Source organism: Mobula hypostoma, chromosome 13 (genome assembly GCF_963921235.1).
Source record: "Mobula hypostoma chromosome 13, sMobHyp1.1, whole genome shotgun sequence".
Classification (NCBI taxonomy): domain Eukaryota; kingdom Metazoa; phylum Chordata; class Chondrichthyes; order Myliobatiformes; family Myliobatidae; genus Mobula; species Mobula hypostoma.
Window position 1 is genome coordinate 22370138 of NC_086109.1, and position 10115 is coordinate 22380252.

At 40.0% G+C, this 10115-nt stretch overlaps 1 protein-coding gene across 1 annotated transcript in view; it reads right to left on the bottom strand.

Moving 5' to 3' along the window:
- The window catches only part of LOC134355484 (lysine-specific demethylase 9-like), a 75641-nt gene extending 65880 nt beyond the window's left edge, over positions 1 to 9761 (bottom strand). The window contains exon 1 of the mRNA XM_063065438.1: positions 9206 to 9761. Within this exon, the coding sequence (XP_062921508.1) occupies positions 9206 to 9761 (556 nt within the window). The remainder of the gene's footprint in view (positions 1 to 9205) is intronic.
- Between the last annotated feature and the right edge of the window lie 354 nt (positions 9762 to 10115).

Below are 10115 nucleotides of genomic sequence, written 5' to 3' on the forward strand. Positions count from 1 at the left end.
GCGGGACATTCTTTCCAGATTACATTTACCAAAAGATAATGGCTTCAAAAGATATCAGCACTTAGAGATCAAGTCTTGGAGTGCATCCCATTCTTCCCAAGTATTGTGCTTCTGAAAAGAGTAGAGAGTGAGATGTGGATACATTTCAAGGCCTTATATGGATTGTGTAACGGATAGTCATCACCAGCACACTGCATTGCTTACATTCATAGTGATTTTGGGACAGAAACTCACTTTCTAAAATAGTACGAAGAAACATGCTTGACTTGCTGCTCAAGTGATATAGACACTAAAAAATAATCTTGTAAGTAAAGGAAAATAGTTTGAAATAGCAACCATCTTAAAATATCCCAATTAACCTTTTACATTCAGCATCCCCAGTCCTGAATTAGCTGAATATTATTAACACTTCATTCTTTAGAAGGTCTCTGTCTGGAAGAGTGGTATTACTAAATGGTAGTCTTGTGCAGGGTATAATTAAGCACAAACTGATATAATAAATACCAATTCTGGCTACTCAAAAGGTTAAACAAAAACAAGTGTTTATTACTGAAAGGCTGGCAGAATGATATGGTGTAGGGCAGCAGGACGTAGCTAACTTCCTCAGACAACAAGGTGGGAGGGAAGAGGCATGTGCTAAGTGAAGAAAAAATTGGCAACAAACGTTCTTGTACATCAAAGATATCTCTTGGCAATGTAATAACAAAGCAGTACTACAGTTGAAAGGAAGTCAGTTATAACCAGATCTGAATATAGTTTTCATGATTCATTGCCTTGCCAAATTCCACTATAAACCTGTAACATTTTTGTTCCCACATTTTGCTGCGATAATGTAGCTATGTCAATTACCTCTTCAGAATCAGCTCAGAATAGTGGTAATTGAAGTTATCCATGCTGGTTCAAGAATCTCTTTATAGGTGGAGATACACACGAGAAACCAGTCTGACATACAAGTCTCTGTCCTCAAAACTGGCTCCAATTTATACTAGCCTCAAAGCTGAAAACTGATCTTGTCACACTTGGTGCTGCGCGGTGCACAGATGTTAGGAAATGAAAAGTACTATGCTGCTGCTTTTGGAGCTAAACTAAAGGGTACATGATTGACATAGTTATATTGTCATGCATGGCTACATGCAGCAACAAACCCAATACATGGATATTGCCAGATTTGGCTGGATCAAGTATACAATGACCATGATATTATGATCTGGTTAACAGGATCAACTGATCTCTTTCAATTTTAGTTCCACCTTGTTATTCAGCAAGGCTTACCATCAATCATGGAGGTATTTAAATTCCCACTCTGATCAAACAAAAAGTATCATTCTAAAAATTGCTTCATTAAAATGCAGATCGTGGGAAATTTCTTCAATATGGGATAGCTGCTGAAAGCATTCACAACCATATTTCAGCTAACAAAGAAAAACTCCCAGACATCCCACCTTTGATCAATTAATAACTATTTTTTTCTTGTTAATTCCAAAACGAAAAATAGTCATATAAAGTTAAGACTTGACTAAAGCACTGTGGGTCTAGTGAGTTGCAGGGCAGCTTATCCCAAATTCGTCTTGATTTTGAAACCAGTTGACTGCAATGCTCAACAGAGATCAAAGCCAAATATTTGCCATTCAAATCTGAAAAAGTGGGCTCCCTCGTCAAGCTCTACAAGAATCCTTAATTTGGAAATTCTAAATACAAGGCAAACAATCGACACATTTATTTCCTGCTACATGTAGTAATGAATGTTTCTGGAGCTTTTAATTTTGGCTAGCTATTCCATGGGCCATGACATTAGAACCTTGACAACAATCACAATTTGAACCTAAAGAAATGTTGATTCCCCACATGCATAGAAGATACTAACCAATATCATCCGAAACAGAAGTTCTTCAAACCTTGATCTCTGGACTTCATTTCCAGCCTCAAATACATCCAACTCTCATCATTCTACATAGTGACCATTTTTTTCAAATATGCAGCCCTTAAGATTTAGAATTCCTTTCTTAAACATTTCCATTTTTCCCCACCTGAGAGTAATCATCAAACCATAGAACAATGCAGCACGATACAGGTCCTTCAGGACAACAAGTCCACGCTGGGTACAATGGCCACCCACCTTGTCCTAATTAGCTGTGCCAAACCCTTATTCCAAACACACAATCAAAAGAGGTGGCAGAGGGTTGCACACTCAGCCAGCTCCATCACGGGCATAGCCCCATCAAGGACATCTTCAACACGTAGTGCCTCAAGAAGACAACATCCTCATTAAAGACCCTCACTATCTGGGACATGTGCTCTCTTCTTTACCACCATTGAGAAGGTACAGGAACCTGAAGATTGTACCTTATATATTTTTAAGATATCTTGTACCATACTGCTACCACAAAACAAATTTCATGACATATGTCAGTGTTTCTGATAAGCCCGATCCCTCCATGTACCTATCCAACTGTTTCTTCATTGATATTATTACACCTACCTCAATTACATCGTGTGACAGCTCACTCTATATACTCAACACAGTTGGGGTGGAAAGGTTGCCTCTCAGGTCCATTTTAAATCTTGCCCTCTAACTCGAAACCTGTAGCCAATAATTTTGGACTCCCCTACCACTTACCTTAAACCTGATTTTGATAGTCATACAAAGCTAGTTCTCTGTCCAGAGATTTAGCTACTAATTCCAATAGATTCTGACATGTCTCACTTGGTTGAACACCACATCAAGGTATAAGACTGGTTGTAACTGGCATTCTAGAGATACAAGCCTAAAAATGCAATTTAAAAAAGAGCTCATATTGCCACAAAAGTGAAATCTGCAAAGATCCAAGTAATGTTCAAGCCACAGTCTAATCTTGTACGAACAGAAAAAAACCCGCACATTATCTCAGGATTGTGCATGATGCTCAAAGTTTCCCCAGTATCATACCAATACTTACCACTCATCTGACTTCATAAAAAGAAACACAACATAAATAACTGTCATATTGCAGGGCTTGATACATTTCTCACAATATAGAACTATATTGTTGAATGATTTCATTGACTAAAATGCTTTTGTACATCTTCAGGTCATAAAAGACACTAGATCAACATACATTACTGACACTGTAGCCCTCAAGTTCAAAGCAGAACTTATTCTATGGGTCAAGAAACTACCTTGGCTATAGCAAGTTGAGTTGAATGTACAACACTGTTTGGGTTTATTTTTCATTCCGTTACCAAGGTACCAAGTGCGGTAGACTTTGACCAGATAACCAGCATAGACAAGAATGCTGCACTGTTAGTCAGATCATTACCAGGAAGTAACTGGCACCAACTTTAAACAGTACTTTACACTTTGAAGTCCAATTAAAACACGGCTTGATGGAAACATGGGAAGGGCAAGTTTTGACTTGGAAAAAGCAAAACAATTCCAGTGAGATTCGCACAGCAATGGTAATAGCAAGAACATGTGATTTTTTAAAAAATTGTTTATCTGGCATAAATGTATACAGATTCAGTGATAATCCACTAACAGCACTGCAGAACAACTGAAAGCTATTCATAAATTAGCCAGCCAAGGTGGTGCAAAATGCCTGGAGTTGTCAGTACAGGAAGAGTTCGCCCTTAGCGCACATTAGTCAACTCTTTTCCTCATCAACACCTGACTATGGAATTGCTTTAATATATAAATAACACTTCATTTGTGTTATGAGAACTAGAGAACATTCAATGTTGACTTAGTTTTTGCTATTTTAAGTCACTTTCAATTTGTTTTGGATCTTTACATATTACTAAACAGGTAACATACAAATCTGATTTTTTGAGATCAACAGCATGTAAAATAGTGTCAGCATTACAGATTTTGCCATTACCTCTTTACTGAGCAGTAAAAGGACCATTAACATACAACACATCCCAACTCCAGCACTTGCATAGGGACAAGGTGCACGTAACAATTCATAAAATAAAAATCACATAGTTACACAAAGACTGCTCAACCTCCTCTCTTTCAAGGACATATTTGATATTAGACAAGGAAGCCTGGCATGGTAAATTGCTCCACTTTTTACTTTTCTCACAATTGCTTCCACCCAGTAACACATGCAGGGATTTAAAAATATAGGTCCCCCCCCCCACCCCCAGGCCCATCTGCAATCAAACTAAAACAACCAGAATACATGGACATCATTAAAAGAGGAAGAGTACAAAGAACATTTACAATGATGCTGCCGAGTCTGGAGGACCTGAGCTATAAGAAAAGACTCAATAGGTTAGGACTTTATTCCTTGAAACATAGAAGATGAGGGGAGATTTGACAGAAGTATACTAAATTATGAGGGGTACAGACAGGGTAAATGGAAGCAGACTTTTCCACTAAAGTTGGGTGGGATCACAACCAGAGGTCAAGGGCTAAGGGTGAAGAGTGAAAAGTTTAAAAGGAACATGAAGGAAAATTTCTTCATTCAGAGGATCATGAGAGTGTGGTACGAGCTACCAGTACAAGTAATGCAAGTGAGGTTGATTTCAACATTCCTAAACGTTTGGATAGGTACATGGATGGCAGGGATTTGGAGGGTTATGGTGCCAGTATAGGTTTATGGGTGTAAACAGTTTAATAGTTCAGCATGGACTAGATGGCCTGAAACGCCTGCTTCTGTGCTGTATTTTTGTATGACCCTATGCTTCACAGTGATAACAAGACAAAAGCAAGCAACAAGTTGAAGGATTTTTATGGTGGGTGAGCAGAAGGGTAAAGAGACAAGATTGAAGTAGCACATTAACTCATGGAAGAAAATTCCAGGAAGAGGAAATTAGATGAAGGCATGGTCTTTGATGATGAGGTCATAGGAATTAGAGATATCCTAGAGATTTGTAGCCTTATACAGGATTGCGCAAGGCCACATTAAATTCAAGGCTAGGATTCTTCAATGAGTCATGAGAAACAGGAACAGGCTATTCAACAGCAAATTTACTAGTATTCACTGTGTTTTATAAACAATTCCATGTTTTTATCATTCTTGCATGAAGTATTTCTTAACTTCTCTCTTAACTTTATGTTCCTTCTCCTACATACTCCATCAGCAGAAAGAGGTTTCTATCTATCTAGCCTATCAATGGACTTGAGCAGAATTATCTGGGCGGCAACAAATGTATTGGGTGTATCATCTAAGCAAGCCCATGACAGGCATCCATCTGATACCCATTTACAGAATAAAAATGCATCAGAATGTACACAAAGACATACAAATCAAGGTGATAAATTTACAATCTTGTATTCGTATAGTGCAACACCCCAAAGCACTTTGCAACTAATGGAGTATTTTTAAATACATTTAATATTGTAGACAGGCAATTTAAGCAGAGCAACTAAATCATTAGTTTTAGGTGAAGTCTTGACTTGGACACAATGAAGAATTCTGCTCTTGAAATAATGGACTGTATGCTTATACGCAGAGATAAATAAGGATTCGGTATACCATCTCCTTTGGAAAGCATCTGACACAGTCATGTTCCATTTTTATTGCAATTAACTACTACACACCCCCCTCTCTGCCCACAGAGGATTTGAAATACGGTTTAAACTTTATGGCTTGGATGCAAAAGTGTTCTTCATTCAGTTGTGGCAATGAATTTCTGCAGCCCTTTACCAATGACTCCACAGCTAATCCATGAAATCTCATCAAGGCCTTCAGCAGGTACTACAGGTAGACATTCACCACCATATTTGGGTACCTAAGTGTGAAATTAATTCAGTTTTCGAAATTGTCCTACAAACACGACAATTCAATCAGATTAAGAAATTTTTTTCTTGGGATAAACATCACTGTTGGAATGTATAACTTGGAAAATAACGTGATGTCCCACAAGGAACGTGTTGATAATGTCCAATTATGTAGATAGGTGTTTGGCAAAGGTATCTGTTCGTCCAGCACTAAGAAAACCCCCTTGCTCTTTAAAATGGTGATGATTGCATTTGGGCTTTGAAGTTGGACAGCCTACCCTCTTGTTGTGCCTCTCCATTTTATTCAGCTATATCATGTCATTCCTCAGCCTCTTTCACTCTATAAAAGAAAGACCTAGCTCAACAAATCTCTCCTGATAACACAAGACCTCCAATCCAGGAAATATCCTTGTGAATCTCTTCTGCACCTGCTCTATCTCCATTACATCCTTTTAAAAATAAATTTATTATAATTCTGAAAGCCTAAATGCCAAATATAAAACCACAGTTGAAAAATTTTTAGCAATTTTGATTTGTCTGACTTCTGAAACTGGAGCACAAAATCTAGGCTAATTTGCACTATGCAGCTGCAGTAAGGGATTGTTGCAACGCCAAAGGTGTCAGCTTTCAGGCGAGACAATGACGTGCACTTACACAGCAGGTCTACCTCAAAGAATGTCCAACAACAGCTCACAGGTGCATTAGCAAAAAAAAACTGCAATCAGAGGAGATAATCACCAAAGACCCAGCCTTGGAGAATGAAGCAGTTATATAGAAATGCAAAACCTTCTACCTGTACAGCTGAAAGACCAGCCATTAATATTGAAAAAAATGGAAGTTTTAATGTACAAGAGGCCAGTATTGGTAAACTGAGAGAGCCTGGAGAATAGCAGAATTGGATGCTACACTGATATAGAAAGGAAAGACAAGAAAACAGGAAATTGGTCATTATAACACTCAACACCTAACTGATTCCAGAACTATATACTTACTTTCAAAGACTCTACAACTCATGTCCTCAGTTTTATTAATTCTGATCAGTTTTTCTGTATTTGCAGAGTTTGGCTTCTTTTGCATATTGATTGTTTGTCAGTCTGTGTTTGAGTGTAGTTTTCAATGATCACTACACTTTTTGTTTGACTGTAAATGCCTGCAAGAAAATAAATCTTACGATAGCCTATTGTGATATTTGTGTTTTGATAAGAAATTTACTTTGAACTTGAACTTTCAACTTTTTTTAAAAAAAACAAGGAGCCTACAAACTTCTGCTAATAGGATAGCAAACACCATAGTGTTAGTTAACAGAGCTTGATGCTAGAAATGGCCAGTAAATTCACATCAAGGCTCAAGATGTGGGTGAGGGTATGAGACAGTTAAATTCAAAGCTGAGTGATTTAATGGATATGCAACTTGGCTGTCTTGCTCATGCAGCAGATTCAGTTGGACGTCAAATGCAGGTTCCATTTGGCTTCACAAGTGAGTATTAAAGATTCCAAAATGTAAATTACAGAACAGGGCTGTTTTCCCTGGTAATCATGCTGGAAGCAAACATACAAGTTGTAAAGAAATTACCTGGGCTCCAAACAGAATCTTTACAGCTTTGTTCCCGCCCCCCCCCAAAAAAACAGGTAAACACTGGAAATACTTGACAGGTCAAACAACATCCAGGAGAAAGAGTTAATCCATCAGGTTGATATCCTTTCCTAAAAATGACTTGATGTTTATTCTAAAAGTGTCTTAAGTATGTGGGATATTCTGCCATGGGGGATGTTACTTGGCTAGACTGAAATGCCCCAGAAAGACATTTTAAAACCAATGACCGCTAACAGTCAGCAACTGCTTTTCCAGTTAAAGGATCATTGCAGGCTGAAGGCACTTGGCTAAACTGAATAAGATGGCAGATTTATTTTAAGTAAATTTATAAGCCCATAAATTACAAGATATACTTAATCCAGCATTTTTCACCTTGTACTCTCTTGCTAGCCTACTTCCCAGCCCCTTAACATTAAAAATAATTAACAGTACATCTGATAAATAATGAAAATACCAAGACCATACTTCTAATCTAACCCTCTTTATCCCCTTTACCAAAATAAACAGTAACTACATCTCAAAAGTTACAGAACATCCCAAGCACATGATGCACCATTATGCCTCTTCAAATCCAGTAAATAAATCAAATCTAACTGAGCTGCAGGTACAAGCAACAGAGGACATTGTTGTGTACTGAGTTAGGACAGATGGAATTGTCTACCAGCAAAATAGCATTACTATTAGAAACACCCATGTTCACTCTCAGCAGCATGTCCCATTTCACACCAACTATCCCTATCATTCAGTTTGGATGTTAATCCAGAGCCTTCTCTATTCCCCTGACTAAAAGTGAAAAAAACACCATCACCATTTTGAAGAGCAAGGGAGTTTTCCCAGTATACTGGACTAACAGATACCCCTCCTCAAATATCTAAATACATAATTGGTGATTATCAAATCATTCCTTGTGGGACTGCTTTATTTTCCCAATTACAGATACTTTACTTTGGTGATTCTACACTTTTGGATGCTCAACTGCGAAAATCAACATTTGAATGAGATTTCTTTTTTCTCCATAACTGATCTTCAGTCAATAAAACTACAACCCAAAGAGGACATTGCAAATCATAGCCAATGCTCATTTTTTTTAACAGATCTATCACACTTCACAGTGAAAAGTTTATTCCCAAGACACCAAAATCTCATAGCAAATTACAGTTTCAACCCTACAAATTTAAAAGCTAATCCAGTTACAACCACCTGCAAGATGCACAGCCTAATCCTGTTTTGAAAATTTTGTAAACTTCAAGTGTATTTCCATGAACCAGTTTAGCAAAGATCAAAATTTCATTTTGTAGTTGCAGCAAAATAATTTATCATAAACGACACAATTTTACAAAAGAAATTGAATAATAGTCTGAACCATATTTGTCACTAAAAGACATGCCCCAAAACTGGATGACCAACGCTAACAAACTGAGTTTAATACAGGACAGACTCTCCAATACAATGCAACTAAGGAAACAACTTCAGTTGATGTTGTGCTTTGAATTTCTCAAAGCGCATTGTCGCTGATGAATTTATCTCCCCGTGTCGGTATGAAGGCGAACATGACAGTCAATTTAACATACCAAGATGACACAACCAACACAAGCAAATGATCAAATTTTAGCTCTGAGTGTCGTAGTTTGGCTCAGAAAACTTTATCCCCAATCTTAAGATTCGGTATGAAAAAAAAACACCCCAAATCCCCAGTCTTACTCATCAGCAGCAGCTCAGTTTTCAGATGCTTGCGAGCTCAAGACCCACTACTGAAACACGAGCATGTAATCGGTTGAAGGATACTGCACTACGGGGAGGTCCCGTTTAGAAAGTGGGACACCCGAATGTTTGCACAGACCCCACCGAGGGCTTTAAATTTTCCGCGTGGCTTCAGCAGTTCCATCTAACACATGAAGACCCTCGTACCTTTGTGCGGAGGCCCGCCGTCGCTATTCTCTTTACGCGGCCGGTGCTTCTTCTCCTTGTCCCGGTGTAGGTGCTTATCTTTCGGGTTCCTCGTCTTGGGGAGGGAGGTGGCGCCGGCCGCGAGGGCGGGGGCTGGGCGCGGGCAGGGGGTAGGCCCGGCGGCAGGGATAGAGCCGAGGCCGGGGCCAGATCCCGTCGGTGGCGGCGGACACACCGAGTACACGGCGGCAGGTAGACCACCGCTGACATGAGCGGGGGGCGGGTAACGGAGCGAAGGGGCCGAGGTCGCGGGTCCACGCATAAGGCCGTGATGGTGAGTCTTACGGCGCTTGGCGGCTGTGTGTGGGCCGGAGCCCGGACCCGGGTCGGGTCTGAGCCCGGCGGACTCCCGATCCCGCGACTCCTTGTTCGGCGCCTTCAGGCGGATCAGGCCGAGCTGCGCCATCGCAAACCGGCAGTGACGTCCCGAGCTGCCGGAAGGGCCCGACGGAAAGAGTGGCGCGTGCACCGCAGCACGGTTCCCGGAAGCGGGGCAAGTCAGTGGTAGTGGCGTCATAGGATCGGCCGGCCTTCCCCGCAGCGTGGAACCAGCAACCCAATGTCGATGAGGTACGGTCAGTCAAGGTCCTCCCTGTGGGTATTTACTTAGTTCAATTAAACTTTCACCAGAATAGTTGGTTTGAGTGGGCCGTTCTAGCTCAACCTGTTTGTACCAAGAATGAAATCATGTTGCAGTGTATTCTCAATCAAGAGTGACTTGCAAAGTGCTGGAGGAATTCAGCAGGTCAAGCAGCGGCTGTGGAGGGATGGGGTGAGTTAGGTAGAGATAGTTCTTCGGTCCAGTTAAGTTGTTTCAGGTTCAAATCTACAGCATATTGTTCTCCCTAAATTGGGGGGGGGCTTTTTGTTT